Source organism: Platichthys flesus, chromosome 11 (assembly GCF_949316205.1).
Source record: "Platichthys flesus chromosome 11, fPlaFle2.1, whole genome shotgun sequence".
Lineage (NCBI taxonomy): Eukaryota > Metazoa > Chordata > Actinopteri > Pleuronectiformes > Pleuronectidae > Platichthys > Platichthys flesus.
The window spans coordinates 19967468-19984495 of record NC_084955.1 but is presented as its reverse complement, the minus strand read 5'-3'; the positions used below and the strand labels follow the sequence as shown (position 1 = coordinate 19984495).

General features: G+C 42.5%; 2 protein-coding genes across 2 annotated transcripts; one reads left to right on the top strand and one right to left on the bottom strand.

Annotated features, from left to right (window-relative positions):
- The first annotated feature begins 178 nt into the window (after nt 1-178).
- Nucleotides 179-4138, top strand: yrdc (yrdC N(6)-threonylcarbamoyltransferase domain containing). The gene is made up of 6 exons (XM_062399760.1): nt 179-871; nt 1308-1503; nt 1685-1799; nt 1879-1998; nt 2168-2298; nt 3288-4138. The coding sequence occupies exons 1-6, from the start codon at nt 703-705 to the stop codon at nt 3352-3354; spliced, it is 798 nt and encodes a 265-aa protein (XP_062255744.1). The 5' UTR covers nt 179-702; the 3' UTR covers nt 3355-4138.
- Nucleotides 4139-5232: 1094 nt separating this feature from the next.
- On the bottom strand, nt 5233-16095 carry LOC133965284 (glycoprotein endo-alpha-1,2-mannosidase-like protein). The gene is made up of 4 exons (XM_062399759.1): nt 15444-16095; nt 13291-13400; nt 6851-6927; nt 5233-5869 (listed from the first exon to the last, which is right to left on the bottom strand). Exons 1-4 carry the CDS (start codon nt 15955-15957, stop codon nt 5233-5235), a joined length of 1338 nt encoding a protein of 445 aa, XP_062255743.1. The 5' UTR covers nt 15958-16095.
- Between the last annotated feature and the right edge of the window lie 933 nt (nt 16096-17028).

The window sequence follows — 17028 nt, the reverse complement described above, 5'->3', positions numbered from 1 at the left end:
TGTCTGTTACCTGTGTCAGAAGCCATTACAACAGACATGTTTGTTCTGTAAACACGTTACCACACTGTGTGTGTCTTTAATCAGGCGCTCGCAGGTGAAGTCAGTCTGTCTAATGAATGAGGGCGGGTCAATATAATTGTCAATGTGCACAAAATGTCAGCAGGAGGTTTTGAACAAATACCAGAACATGCCTTTAGAGATAATACTTCATCTTTCAAGAACACACAAAGTCGCTAAGGGCAGTATTTATACGACAACCACCCACTAATTAAGTCCCACACCTTTAAAAAATACAGAGACCTCTGTTTCAGATTACTCCATCGATGAAAGCCACAAAACTATGAGTATATCCCAGGGACTCAAGGTGACAAGGCCTATAGATTCTTCTGGAGTTGATCTAAATTAGTTTTTTATTTATATTATTGTTAATAGTAGTAGTATTAGCAGAAGTAGCAGTAGTATTCTGAGAATAATGCGTTCAATTATAAGTATTTATCATTTGTCATAATTAATTAATTGATTTTTCGTTCTTTTCCCCTGTGTGCTGCTGGCCCTTTAAGAAACGTGTCGTCATTGTTTTAGGGGCGTAACCCGGAAGTCTTCGTCATTTGATCGGTCAACACGCTGCCGGTCTATGAAGCGACTCATCCTCCCTGTAGGTGTGTGTGTTATGAAGCGTGTGTGTTATGAAGTGTGAGTTTCATGAAGAGTGTGTGTAGCGTCGCTGTTGATCTGATCAGACCCGGAGCTGCTCCTCGTTCAGCCGCAGCTCATCGCCTCGCAGCGGACATGTGTAAAGAGCTGAGGACCAAAGTGCTGCGGTTCCTGCCGCCGACCCCCAGCGGGCCAACGGTTCACCAGGATCAGGCAGGTGAGTTGTTTCACAGCTGGAGAACCGTGGAGAACATGTGGAGAACCATGAAGAACCGTGGAGAACACGTGGCTCCGTCGGTGTTTACATCAGCTGTAGTCAGCATTACAGTGTGTTACATCAGATTCCTGCTTTTCCTGTTGGTATGTGGACCTGCCCACTTCATCTAACGTCAGTCTATTATGACAGTAAAGATCACATCATAATAATTACAACAATCAACGTGATTTATATTAGATCAGTGAAAAGGTGCTTTAAAATGAACAACGGAAGACAAACAATAACAAACTTTGTTAAAGCATCACACAGCAAAAGAGCTCAGACACAAAATGTAAACAATTGAGAAAAGTCCAAAAACAAGATCAAATAAAACATCATCATACTTCTCTCCACTGTGGGTGTCGCCTCGTTGACCCTTGTAACCTCTGACCTGCAGATGGTGCTGACATCCTGAGGTGCACGGCGGAGGCCCTGCAGGAGGGTCATGTGGTCGGCGTGCCCACAGACACCATCTATGGCCTGGCGTGTCTGGCTCAAAACTCCGACGCTGTCCGAAAAACGTACGACGTCAAGGGGAGGAACGGACACAAGCCGCTGGCCATCTGTGTGGGGGAAATTCAGGATATCTACAAGTGAGTGAGAGGAAGACGCTGGTCTGGGTCCATTGTGTTGTTTGGTGGATGGGGGAGAGTCAACACTGATATCTGTTTTTGCTATTACAAATATCAGTGGATGTTATTTCAGGTCATGACTCAGAGCATCAGCACAGTTGAATCCACAGCTCAGCTTGATCCTGTTTTCTTGTGTTATCAGGTACTGTAAGGTGAACGTGAAGGAGGAGCTGTTAGGTGACCTGCTGCCCGGTCCCGTCACTCTGGTGTTTGAAAGATCGGCCCTACTCAACACGGACCTCAACCCCTTCACCTCAGTAGGTTCACTCCCATAAGTGGATCCTTGGGGAAATATGTCACCAAATTATGAATTAATAATTATCAATGATCCCTCAGCTTGTTGGCGTGCGTATCCCAGACCACTCCTTCATGAGGCGTCTCTGCCAGATGTGTGGGGAACCACTGGCGCTCACCAGTGCCAACATCAGCGCACACAGCAGCACTCTGGAAGTACAAGTAAGTGGAACCGATGCAGGAAGGAAACATTAGTAAGTAAGAAGGGAGATGCTTTTACGTTTATAACAAGTTTTGATGTTTCCCAGCATCAAACTTCAGGTTGGAAGAATGTTTCTCTTCAGTTTTATTCGGTCTTTATCTTGACTGCTGCCGTGTCTTGCTTCTCAAGGAGTTCCAGGAGCTTTGGCCAAAACTCGCGGTGGTGGTGGATGGTGGACCAATCACGGACCAGAGCCGCCTGGGATCAACGGTGGTCGACTTGTCGGTGCTCGGCAAATATCACATCATCAGGCCTGGCTGGTAAGTTCATGCTGCCACCCTACATGTAAAGTTTGCACAGCCTGAAGTGATACAAGACCTTTATTTTCCCATCTCTGAATAATATCCAACCAAGTGATGATACCAACAAGATTATTTAAAAATAAGGAAAAGTTGAGCAAAGGAAAACCACTTATTTTAAAAGTGTGTATTAAAGAATGCACACTTTTCCTTTAATAGATGTTTGACCTCTGCAACCATTGACCCTTAATGCAAAGCAAATGGATTAAACCTGAAAACTAAACGGTCACGTTACATTTCACTGCAGCTAAATTGCACCTGAGGATGTGATGTGAAGGTTCAGATTTCAGTTTTGAAAAACAGCAGCGCGATCGCAAAATTTGAACATGCACGAGACCGATGATGCGTATTGCATGTGATGGCTCATTAGTAGAGGGAGTTCTCCATTTCCCCTCTCACATTCCTCTTTACTATTGGCTGACGATACAATTTTATTTACAGGGTGAATTTCTTTCCATCTAAAAAATGTTTCAAGTGTATTAAAAGTGGGATTTAATTTACGTTGAAGCAAATATGGCCAACAAACATCTTCATGGTCAGTTCACTGGCTGTTAAATTCTCTGTGGTTGCTTTGCATGATTATCATCGCTCTCGAGGTGGAAGCTTATTCTCCTGAGTAGAGACTGAGAGGAATCTCTCTATAAATCATCACAATGGGGACGAGCCTCCCGTGAATCTCCTGGAAACTTGCAGACAAAACATTGTTTGCAAGAGTCTGAGCAGAGACAGAAGATGTAAATTCTCTGACCACTGAAGGTTCTCCAGGGATGATTTATTAAAAGTGGCTGCAGTTTACGACACAAATAAGTGATGAACTGTCACACGGAGTCATTGTAATGTTGTGTGTTTGTTCTCCACATCGTGACTCAGCTTTCCCTTCAAATCCTCCCTCACTTACTCTGAGGGAGCGTCGCTACATTAAACAGGACATGTCTAATTGTGTTTTTCAGCGCCCTCTCTTCTACGCTTGATGTGCTGGAGCGCAAACACGGGCTGTCAGCGGACTCGGACAAATGACCTTTGAACTCTCAACACTCCACAACACGGGCTGAGACGCACAATTAGCTCTGACCTCAGGGCTTCCTCGGAAAAGAAGAAATCCCTTTTATATTTTTGTGTTCACATAGAAGAAAGAGAGACTAATACTAAGGAACAAGTTGAGTCTTAAATGACCGATGGGCGAAGTTGTTCTGGTGGCGGCTTTAACCGTCTGGGGTTTTTCTTTTGATGCTTTACCATGTGCCGACTATCACATTATGTGTCTAAGTTATCAATCTTTTATTGTGAAAAATACAGGTCAGCCACTTTTCGGGATTCACTAAAATCGAGGAGGTGTAGTTTAGGACCTATATTGCAGCCAGCCACCAGGGGGCGATGAAGGTGCTGCGGCTCCGCTTCTGAGAGCTGTCATGTCGTCCATCTTCATTCAAATTGTGGATTTGACGGGCGCCCAACATGTTGCCCGGATTAATCTTGTTGACAAGATAAACAGATGGTTATTTAAAATGCACTATGCATCAAAGTTTAATGATTCCAGAACTGTTTATTAAATAACTTATGAATCCCATGTTTACAATTGGTCGCCAGCTACGGTCACAGTAACTGTTTTCATGTTGTAGCTTAAAGTACAAGTCTGAAACTGCTGCTGTAACTCATCAGTCGTGCTGTTGAACACACGGAGCTGGTGAATGTACGGTAGGACATTCACCCGCCCACGTTTGAAAACAAAGATCTTTTAAATTCATCACCCTGTTAACTTTTTTGGATGAACGTGCCACAATAAATTCTCAGTTTTACGTAATTAGTCTTTGCCTAATACCTAACCCCCCCCCCCCCCCAAAAAAAACAGCTTTTTTTAGGAATGACAACTTGCTGCAGAGTCACTTAACCTGGGAGAGAAATATTCCAGCACATAACACATTTTACAACTCTGACATGTCATTTTTATATTTCAGCTGATGTGTGGATTGAAAAAACAAGATATGAATAGTTCATTTATTAGCTTTTAGAGGTGTTGGTTGGTAGGTTTAGTTACAGCTGGACAGAATCAAGGTAGCAGCTGTTTCATATTTCTAGTTTTAATGCGAATAAAACTCTTCTCTTACATACTTAACCCCCACCCACTGCTTTTAAAACACCATGTACTCATCATTTAAGTTCTCTGAACCCGAGTAACGGAAAGATCAACGTTGGGATCTAATTCCGTTTTAAACCATAAGTGTCCCACTATTGCTATTTTTTATCCATTTAACTCTAGAGGGGGCAGATGAGGACGTTGCTTGGTGACGCATAGTATTTCAGGCAGTAGTTTTGACAGTTTGAGTGTTTGAGCTCATTTTGAAATCTGTAAAAACATCAGAGACAGTTTTACATTCTCGTAGAACAAACCCCAGACTGACTCTTTAATGGAGCTTTACCCCGTCTTGTTCTTGCGGATCAGCAAGTGTCCACAAAATACATTACCAAGAACTCTCATACCCGGTTCAAAATCAAAGGCATGACCTTATTAACTCCTGTGTACTGATTAATCTCTACATTCACACTGTAGACTGTAAATAAAGATTGGCGGACGTGTCTCCCCCTCCTCCCGCGGTAATGATCCTGGAGTGGAGCCACGGTAACGAGGGTCCCACCCATTATCGTGCCCAACCAATCCCGAGTCAGTGTCAGCTGTCAATTTTGAAGTTTCACTCTGCTTTTAAAGCATCAAATAACTCCATCTCAGGCAGGTTTATGACCTATACTGCAGTCAGCCACTAGGGGGAGATCCAGGTAATTTTGCTTCAGTTTTTGGGAGCTGTCACGTCATCCATCTTTACTCACGGATCAGTCTTTACATTCTGTCTCAAATCGTTTTGTTCCCCCCAATGAGAGCCTCCACTGGAACATGCTGTTTCACATGAGCCACTGCTCCTTCTCTTTGTTGAACTGCTCCGCCCAGCGGCGCGTCAGCTCCAGGTAGTGGTCGGGTCCATGTGGCTGGTAGTCCAAGTACACGCGGGTCACAGTTTTTTTGGGCATCGCTCTCTCTATCTGTGTCCCCTCGTGCCACTCGTTAAAAGACGTGATGGTGACGATCTCCGGCCGCACGTTGAGCGCCGCCTGCAGGGCCGTCTCGTAGTAGCGGCCGTTCACTCTGTTGCGCGTGTTGTGATTGTTCCACGGACGGATGCTGGTGTCGATGTAGCCGGGCCCCACGCTGGGGATGAAGAGGAGGTTGTTGCCGTCACAGAAAGACTTAACGGCTTTCCAGTTCTGGTGGGACGAGCCGAACGAGAAGCCATTGGAGGCGAAGAACGTGTACATGCCGTCGAAGCCACTTGCGAGGATGTCGTGCTTGTGGCGCTCCTCCACGATCAGGGCGATGAAGATGGAGTCGTAGGCCGAGTCGCGAACACTGTGGGAGCCGGTGGGAGTCAGGAACTCAGACCAGGCCTCTGGAGGCGTTAGGTAGGAGTCGTAGATGTAGAACAGAGGAAGGCTCTTCCCGGTGCTGGTGGTGAACTTGTAGAAGGCTCCATGGTCACCGTATCTGTAAAGACAGAAACACAGTCAAAATTAAAAAAGATAAGGCTAATTAAAATTAGTTAAATGGATTTGTTATCCACTGCAGACCATTACTGTTAGACATAGACTTAGCTTGTCAGACATGTTATGTTACAAGCTGACAGTGGGATGAGCGGTCACAAGAGATGATGGTTCATCCTCTGAGGAGCACAAATGGGGGTTTATAGTTTATATTTTGGCCTGATTGCATTTTAAAAACTCGTAACAAACCATTGGCCAGCATACATCAGTCCTTACATTATTCATTACATGTAATGTGGCTGACGCTTTTATCCAAAGCAACTTACAATAAGTGCATTCAACATTTATGAGGGGCCATTTAGGGGTTCAGTATATTGCCCAAGGACACTTCGGCATGCAGATGGGGAAGAGTGAGGATTGAACCGCCAACCTTCTTCTTGGAAGATGACCACTCTACCCCTAAACCCCAGAACTTCGTAAGAAATGTCCCTGGAGATACAACCAGTTGTAAAGATGCCAAATTCTCCAGATCAACTTTTGAGGAAGTGTGTTTAACATGATGCAAGAAATGTCAAATGTCTTATAAAACATGGGTGTGCAATAATATAGAGCTAGGGATATATAGACTGCCTCAGTGACTGGTTACCCTGCTCAAAGTGTTGGGCAGACCCACTTATCACCACTGTTTCATTATCGAGGCAAAATATGAAGATTTGCTTGTTAATTGCTTTTGAAAGGAAACTGAAACCTTTTATAGTTTTGACCTTTTTTCACATGTATTCATTTGTTTTGTTCCTTTTCAGAGTAGCCCTGGAACTAAAGGTTAGAAAATAGATTTGGCTTCAAACAACTCATTCATAAGTCATAAGTCTGGTCTTACATCATCAGAAAAGCTGACTTCACGTATTTCTCTGGCATGAAATCTTAATGTTCTCCAGTTTGAGCTGACATGATGATGGAGAAGTGCATCCAGACGAGCGCCTACCTGTCAATGATATACTTGATGTTGTCGTGCACGCTCTGGTCGTTCCGGCCTCGGTACGGCTGGAGGTGAAATGCAACCTGGGAAAAAGACGCAGAGAGAGACACCTTGTTGGTTTCATTCATCATATTAGTGTCATTAGAAAACAATAACGCTGCAGTCAGCACTTACACATGACCTTTGTAAGTATTGACAACAAGTCAACAGGGGATGAGGCCTCGTAGCAGGTTGCAAATCCAAGGAGGCAGAAAGACAACAGCTCAATATGTTTATTATGGTCCATTTATGTAACAGCTGGATAACTTGCTCCTCATAGCACACAAAAAAGTACAAAGAAAACCTTTTTACCATTTTAATTCTGATAAACAAGTTACCAATTCAACAATTTGACCCTGAAGCGAAACACACACCAGGCCACAGACCGACATGTTGTTGTCGATCAATAGCATCGGCCGATTTGAGCCTTTCATTGACACATCTGTATCTGCACTTATGTTCACTGAAAAACTTTTGCGATGGATTATGCAGAAAAGATGTGAATTTATATTTACAGTTTTTTTTCTTAATATATGTTGTAGATAATTGGTTGAGTTTGTTTTCTTTTTATTCATAGTTGTTTATGAGAAGTTTATACGAAATGTATATATAAATATATAGCTGTAAACTATCAATCGTAATTTAAATTTAATTTTTTTTTATTACGATCATTTCAAAAATTTCTCTATATCGATATCAGAAATGTTTTACCCCCTTAAAAACCTGTAATATCTGCATCAGCTCCAAAAATCCATAATGGTCAGGATTTCTTAAACACATGCAACCATCTGAGTTGACAAATTTATATACAAAACTAATAAGTAAAAAATATAACAAAAAATGTATTAAAAGGTAATACAGTAATTCAAGAAAGCTCCAATGTCACAACACAAATGTGTAACATGGCCGAGGTTCTTTATGTGTGTCCAGTGAATTCAGTTCAGTGGCGTCTTTCCTATAGGATGTGGCTGCAAAAAAACACATCTTCACCATTTTCCTAATAATTGTCAAACTGTGTTTTTCTCCCTGAGTGGAAACCTCTGTATGTTCAGAATCTGTATCTGTAAGAAACCATTAAAGCGATTGATGAACAAAAGCAGCAGAGGAACAAGGGACCCAGAGTGACATGTACAAGGGAAGTTGAATATTTTAAGGGCACACCCTGAGAATTCAGTGACTTTGAATAATGTATGATCGAAGCGAAACACTTTCCCTCTCCAGCAGTGGACACCCAGGGGGAACAATGTGAAGGAAAGTGGCTTTTTTAATATAATGGAGGCCGACAGCAAGTTAATGGATGTGAGTTGTCATCAGCAGAACTGACAAAGGGTTGACTGAGCCTATGACGTAAAACTCCTGTTTCAAACCAGATGTAAACCTGCATCTAGTCCAATATATCGTTCTTATTGTATATATTGTTTTATTTGTTTTATGTCCGATTGTTGTTTTATGCCCAATGCACCAACCACTTCAAGCTAATTTCCTGTATGTGTAAATATACTTGGCAATTAAAAGCCTTCTGATTCTGATTCTGATTAAGCTTTCAACATTATCCAGCAATTGATAAACAAAAAAGCTACCTTTTTGTGAAATGTATTTAATCTTTGTAAGCTGTGGGGCAGGGGGGGGGGCATTCTGCTCTCCTGTTCATTGCAGCAGAGGGTCGTTCCACCAGAAAAGTCGGCTCATTTTCCAAACACACTGGCACATTACTCTACGGTAATTTAAAGTAAATGAGACTGGAATCTCATTTTAATACCTCACAAACATTGACAGCAGGAGTCTGGAACCAGCCCAGCGTGATTTATGCTGAGCACAATGGAATTTAATTCAATTAGATCGATTTCAACAAAACTGAGCGCTTCTTTATTCAAGATTGTCAGTTTCAATCTGTGTGGCCAGTGGATTCAAAAACCAATGTAAGGTCACAAAGGACTGAAGTCTGTGCTTCTGGAAACAAGGAAGTATCGCTGATGCCATCACGGGGCACCCACAGGCCATATTACCCCGTGAACATGCAACTACATGGCCTACTTACTAGATGGAAACTCTACAGCCCCTCGGGGGGCAGATTGTTCAGAGGCATGGGAATGTGATGCACATTTCCCCTCTGCCCCTTCCTGACTGCACCTAGCTTCCATCCCCCCCTGTCCCCATCAAACCGCCCCCACCCTCCCCTGGGTAGAAAGACTATTTCAGCTGCTCTTCAAGTGGAGGTCGAGCAGCGGCACCGCTGTGGAGGCTCCATGTGATCTGCTCTCCAACCGAGCCGCACCATCCACTAGCCGTGTGTGGGTGCTGCTGAAAACCTGCTCAACTTATATAATGATCCAAAAAAGTACATTGCTTTATTTTGTGGTGGTGCACAGAGAGGGATCCGTGTGTTTTCAGCAGTGAGCTCAGGGATCGACAGTGTGATGGGTTTGTTTTTAACACCCGATTTCCCCTGGTTCTAATATCGTTGTAACTATTTGTCAAGAAAAATCAAACAAGCTTTTAGAGTTCACAACATACCGCCTATGTATATATACTTCTAATAATATCTGGGGTCACTCGATGCCAAGCAGCAGATTCTTGTATTTCGATAGAGGGAAGACGCTGGCGTATCCAGAGAAAACCCAAGTGAACACTGAGAGAACACGCAAACTCCAGGTTCAAACAACAGACATTATATAAAGTGTGGTAAGAACAACCACAAATGACAGAAGCCATCTATCAGAATTTCTTTTGAACATATACTATATAAAAGTACACTATATAAATACAGAACATTTTACTTTCACTTAATTTGTTCCATCCACTAACATGGAGGACACTGGGTTTATGACCTATACTGCAGCCAGGCACCAGGGGGCGATGGAAACAATGGTTTCACTTTGGAGAGCTGGCATTACAAGTATCTTTATATACAATCTAAGGTTCCAACTGATACGAGTAACTAGACTCTCATTCGAGGGCCGACTGTTTCGTGATGCATTTCTCAGATTAACCATGTTGCTACGAACACGTGGCTGTGACGCTGCTCCTGTGAGATGCTCTGTCTCCTCTGGGCCTCCTGCTTTCTGATCTGCCTTTCAGTGCAAGGAACGAGCAAAGAAATGATTTCAGGCTGTTGCTTAAGAAAATGTGCATAAGTAGTTGCTAATGATGGGAGCCAAAGCTCCTTAGCTGGTCAGCGTTTTTTGCTGAAATTAAGCAAGAAGAAGCAGTTTTAAGATGTGTCCTCTGTGCAGTGGGAGGAGCTCCTCACACACAGGATGCTGTTCATGCACTGTAATTCAAAAGCTGCTCTAAAGACACAGAGACATTCAGCTTCTTCTCATTGAATACATGTACAGTGGACTTGTAGAAAATATACAAATATGCTTGTTATATAATGATGTCACGCGAGCTGGGTCAGTGAAGACAGTTAATCGTTGCATTAAGCTCAAACTATTAGCGCCCCCCCCCCCCCGACAGCACCATGTGTAGAACCTCGTCAGCTCAGCGTTGTGTGTCTAATCCGGTCCTTCTTGTCGTGCCCTTGCACAGATACGTTATTTCTTTGCCTGGAGCCGAACAACAGAGTGAAAAAAAACTGTGATATCAAATCTGACAAGCTGGCCTAACAATCCTACTGCCTGTCGTCCCATTGGTTCAGAGAGCGTGAGGTCATCATCTGTCACGTTGTTGCTGGAGAATTAATCATCTTCATCTGGATACAAACACAGGAATGACGAGGAAAATGTTACGATGAGGATCCTTTAAATTAGTTTATCTGAAATTGACCCGTGGTGATAAATTTAGCCAGATGTAAATGCACGCACATGTTTCTTTGAAGCTTTGTAGGTATTTCCGGTGCCATACATATAACTCAGTGGAGCTATTATGCTAATTTTAGCACAGATACAGTAGTGAAGGATTTTTTTTTTAACAATTAAAAAGAATCTATGGAAAATACGGGCAGGTGCTTTTTCCTTCAAGATTACTATTTTATTTTTAATGAACTTACTTCTATTCTTTTTTTTACGACAATTACAATCTGTCTCTTTAATTTCTTTAAAATTAACACCAATATCAGGGAGTAAAAATATCCTTATATCATATATCCTAATATATATTGACTGATGTATAAATATGCGCTGATTCCTCAGAAGTAATTATCTGTATGTCATTGAGGCTTGATATTTTACACTTTAACCATTAACTTAATTTGAAATAACTATAGATAAAAGGAACACACCAATATGAACAAATATACATAAACTTTACGTTAAATATCACCATAAATGCACATATTTTCTGCATTGTTTTTTCTATGAGGTAAACATTTTTATAACAGCAAAATAAACCGATATATCTGCAAATGACTCATATCGGCCCATATTATTGACCAATATAATGGTGGAGCTCTATTAAAAACCACTTGTCTTCTGTGTCACAGTTTAAAACCCCAAAAGATTGACTTTACAATTATATATGAGAAAGAGTATAAGTAAATCCTCATATTTTAGAGGCTGAACCTCAAGAATGTTTGGCATTATAAATGACTTTTCCGATTAATCAACTAATCGATTGCTTCCGCTTTAAAAAATTCATACAAACTCAAGGACTGCTAAAGGGTTTATCCTGTTCCTGGTCCTTAGCATCTTGTGTGCCTTATATTTCTTTACTTCAAATGTGTAGTGTGCTGTGCCAACACTGTTGGTGCATTATTAATAACATGCTTTGACACAAGAAACCTCTTACAAGCCAGCCTCTGTTATACACCCTGTAATTTCAAATGCATTCATACAGAAGAATGGCAGCTGTCAGCACACAAGCACATGCTCACATGACCAATCTACCTTCAACTTTTAGAGACATTTTGCAGGGGATGTCTTTCAAAGGACCTGGACACTGTCTTCCCTTACTCCATCTGAAGACCATCTGACATGAATTGTATCGCATTACGAGCAAGCATCACCTGTAAAAGTTTAATAAGCCTCCGATACAGTGACAGGAGGCAGAAGGACCAAGATAGTTGTTTTCTCCATCGCACCATTTTCCGACCTAATTGGCAATAGGTCATGTGGTACTGCTACGCCCCCAACCTCTTCGACCCCCTGATGTGCTCCTGAGCTAATTCAGCCTTCAAAGAAACCACTGATCCAGCTGCAGCAGCAGCTCTTTGCCTCATGTTTAGTTTAAGAGAAATCACCACAAACATCAAGAGTCAAATCCATGAGTAACAGAGACAGTTTCATATGAGACAGAGCAGAACCAGCTGAGCTTCAGCAGCTCTCCTACTCTCCGGTGGCAAAAGGAAACTCCAGCTTTAAACTAACATCCTCAGCTTTGTGAAGCATTGAAATCCTTTTTATAGAGATAAATGGATGGAGAGATAATGGACAGATATTAACTCATTGACCCTCAGCCTCATTCACATTCTGCCAACCATTCAGATATAAAACAATCGGTATCTCTGCAGGCTCTGACATTTGAGGTCAACAAACTGGATGTTTTACACAAATAGGCAACTTAAATATTTGTCTATATGTCAGAGCCGTGTTGTAGCCTCTCTGTAGATTCATTAGTGTTCAGGAGACAATAGACACAAATAAAAAGCTGTTGCAGGAATGTAGGGATCCTAAATGCTTCGTAGAGATAGAATTGAGAGACGTACATATTTCAAATAATTTATATATAATATTTGTTTGGTTGCCTGGAAATTGAGTCCAGTACAGACCAAAACACGTGTATATCTGAAAGTACTGAAGCCAAAGCATCCAACAGATGGGACCATGCATATTAAATACTGCTATTGGAGTACCTCAAGGCTCTGTGCTCGACCCACAATTATTTTCTTCTCTTTGTGTGAACATTTTAAGTGAATCAAATGTGATGCTATGCAGATGATATTGTTCTGTCCTTACCCATTACAAACTTAGTTATAATTTCTATTCAGAACAGTCTCCAAAAGTGAATGTGATGCTTAAATCTAAATTGTATGTGTCCTTGGCTGACTTTTACTCTTTCACTTAGTTCTTTTACTTTATTGTGTTTTAGTTATGTTCTATCTGTTTTTTCATCTGCTGTGAGATTCTGTATTGTTTTGTCTGTACCCTTTTATGCTGCTCTCTTGGCCGGGCATGTCTCGTAAAGGAGGCTTGTTTACTGGAATTTACTTGGTTGTATAAAGGTTAAATCAATAAATAAAGTTTATATCAGCACTATTGAAAACCAACTCTTCCATCAGCTGCTGACATTAAAACGGACAGGTCATTGAAGAATCATCGCTCAGTTTCCAGTGACAGCTTTGTGGATGCAGTGAAAAGTGAGCTGAAGATCACGCCTCAGAGGAGATTCATTGCTCTTAGCCCTGAACTCTTTCCGCTCATTGTTTCTGGTCTCACTCACTCAAACAAAGTGCATTGATGCCTTTTTACCTTGAGGTTGTGTCTATATGCAGCATCCAGTAGAGCTGGTACCAAATCCTCAGCGGGCTCCCCATCGTCGTCAGCCAGGCCAGGAGGATACCAGGACAGGACCAGAACCCCTGGAGATGCACAAAAAACAGGACTCAGAGGCCAAAACCACTGGTGAATACCTGAGAGAGCTCAGTTATCTGCTGAGAAACTATAGCCGAAATGTCAGCTCAAGTATTGTTGCTGTGATGTATGGATTTGGTGCAGATTCCAAGAAATGCTGCAGGGAGAAGAACATGGTGAAAAACCTTCGCCTCCATTAATCTGCAGCCTCTCACACAGTTAGTTTTGCTTTTATTTAAAGCTCTAATCAATTAGAGTAATTGGATTGGACTGTGACTGACACTGAATAGGTTTTTGGCAAGAGACAATAGGTCCTTTGGCACAGATAAGAGAAAAGGCCCCTGACCACAACTGGATGAGGGTCCAGAGACATGTCAGAATGACTTTAAACAACATTTTCCATCGGTGTGTTGATTTTTGTCTCTTTATTTCCATTTTACGCTTCTCTTCAGGATCATTTGGCATCACTTTGTGGTTATTCTGTACCTTTAATCATCGTTTTGTGTTTCTCTGTAGTGATTGTTCTCTTAATTAACTCAACCATGGCTGTGCAGAGGAAAGTTAGTTGTTTGAATGCTGACCCGCCCATCACCCACATCCTGCATTTGATTGATTAATCGATGTGTTAGTTTCGGTCTCTCTGCACAGCTCGAGTTTGTGACAGCTCATAAATTCCAGCAGGGAAAATGCTTATTCATGCTCTGATGCAGGTTCAGAAATGACTTCATATCGGCCGCAGGGGTTCCGGGCTCCAGAGGAGATCTGGCACATTGGCTATACACTCAGAGTTAACTCATTAAACACATCTGCTCGCTCTGGAGCTGTGGAGACAATTACATTACGATGCTGAATTATATAATAAAAAAATGGCCGATGCGGTTCATTTTGTTTACGTGCTTCTGAAGTGGAAGTGGTGCCATTGGACCTGGGGCCAGCTGTGGTTTCTAATTAAATGGATTACTTTAATAACTAAGCATTGTGAGTCCTTCCATGATCCATCTGTCAGGGGCGGGGAGGTTTTCAGAGGGCTGGCTGATCTGGTCATTATTCCGGATGGTGTATACAATATCCTACTGCGCTGCCGGACAGAAACACCAGGGCCTATCAAGTGTTGGCTGCTGATGGCTGGCCACATGCGGTTGTCACTCGAAACCAGACCACCGGACTCTGAGTCTTTGAGGGAAGCAACAAGTGTGTTTTGCTGTTTTTTTACCTAAAAACACACTGTACCTATCAACATTTCATGATACATGCTAATAACTGATCTAAGCCTGGAAATTGAGATATGGAACATTAAGTCTGGTTGACCTTGCAAACAGCATCTAATTTATTATATGTACTTTAAATAACTTGCATTCCCCTTAGAGATATTAAAGCTTTATAAATAAAAGACTATAAATGTCTTCTATATAACAATTATCTTTCCTACTTACTGCCACGTTACTTTAGTAGTTTACTGTTTCAGCCAACTTACTTATTTCACTGTTTATCCATTTCTATTATTTCTATAAGCTCCTGATTCTGCATTTACTCCATTTACACTTTCCATGCTTGCTTTCACTTATAAGCTAATACACTTTATACTTTTATTTTTAGACCTGACACTCTAATGTTTTATTCTCTTAACTCAATGATCACTTTTGTATTGTTATCTTAGAGCAAGCTGCCACAACAATGTCTATTGGGATATAAAGTCGTATCTCTTATCGTATGGTATCTGAACCTTTCTTAATAACCTATCTTAATTCAAACAGAATTCCGGTGCACTGGTGCAGTGACATTAAAGTTATCTTAACTCTACAAACACCTGATTTGAGACTCACTGTGTGATGTTTTAAACTGTCATAAAGTCTGTTCTCTGCGCTCAGATTATCAGTCTGCGTTTCAGGAGCTGTCCACTGGATGTGTGGTGCTGAAAAGGTTTCCTCTCCGGCTGAATAGAGGCATCTAGGATCAAGATTTCTCTGCAGCTGCTGAACAGGGAAAAGCCCAAACACCCGGCTCTTCTCTCTGCAAGTCAGCTTGTCCCTGCGTGTATCTGTGATCTGTACCTGCTGCAGACGCTCCGATCTGCTCCATGTGGGACTCCAGCACGTCCGGGTCCCTGGAGCTGTACGGGTTGATATCGGGGTAGAAGCTGGCGCCGATGTCTTCGGGCGGCATGTGTCTCCCTCTCGGGTAACTGGATGCGATTTTGGGGTCCCAGTGCGGCACCAGGAGGTGGTCCCAGTGGATGTACTTGCCGTCCATTTGCGGGTTGCCGTACCAGCTGTAGTAGAAAATGTGAACATCGTAGAATATAGTTCCCTCTGGGCCGGAGTTGGACAGAACCGCTTTGGTGATGCTGCCGGGCGGGCGGGCTTGTCCCGGGGACGCGGTGGTGCCACGGGTCACGGAGCGCCGGTCCACCTTGCCAGCGAACATCGGCAGGAGCTCCAAGCCCGGAGCCAGATCCGAGAAACCGTCGCTGGGTGGCTTCAGGGTCCTCAGTCCCATCATGGTGCCAAAGATGAAAAGCGTAAAGAGGAACAGGGCGATGCACGCTTTCCTCCGTAGTCGAGCCATGTTCGTTCCAAAAGCACAAATTAACCTCTGAGTTTGTCCTGCACTGGGAGTTCACCTCGCAACCCTGCGAGCCTCTCCTCACACGCACGTCCCTCTGAGTTCGACACAAGGTGCCTACATCGTTACAGTCCTGCAGCAGCAGACTACTTGACGCAGTTCGCAGTGGGGTTTTTAACTTTGCTCTGCAGCCTCATTGTGGAACATGAGCTCTGTGAGTCGTCCGCTAAGCTTGAAGTGTCCTGATCCAGCACTGATCTGCACCGACTATCCACAGTGTCCTGCGCCTCGAGCTGGTTGTTTGTCCCGCCCAGAATCTGATCCATCCACCTACTGGGCACATGACTGACGTCCACATGCAGGGTGAAGGGTTTTCCAGCCTCCGTTAGTTGGTCGGTTCTTGCTCCTTCTCAAAAGGTATTTTGGATTTCATAGTGGCTGCAAGATCATGACCCAAAAAACAGGAGTCACTTTTAATCAAAAAATAAAACAACAGATAGTGATGTGGGCTAAAGGATATAATTTTGTATTTATACAAGAAGCCACATCATTATCTTATATTCCCATTTAGGTAAGAATGTTTTGTAAAGCTGAACTCCAGCGTCTGATTCGCTTTGATCAGCGAATTCAGTGATATACTGACATCTAGTGGTTGATTTATAGAACACACGGCAACTTTACTTGCTGCTTTTAGGTACTACCGGAAATGACAAAGTGCTTCTCAAACAGGAAAAACGAAATACGCAAATACATTAGAAATCTAGGTAAAAGCCTTTTTATTGAACTTGGTCTTTAAAAGGGGACACAGAGGTAACTTGTCTGATTCCCAGGGGAAGCTGATTCCACATGGAGCCCTCACAGCAAAAGCTCAATCACCTTATGTTGTCCCCCTGGGAACCAAGAGCAGCAGTTGCGTACCAGCAGGTGTAGTTGTAGTAGTAGGAGGAGGAGGAGGAGGAGGAGGAGGAGTCTTTACTGGTAACTATTCATTTCTCGTTAATAATTTTTTCATTACATTTTTTTTATCCAAATATCTGATTGTAGTTTCAGGATATTTATTACTTCCAACTTTGG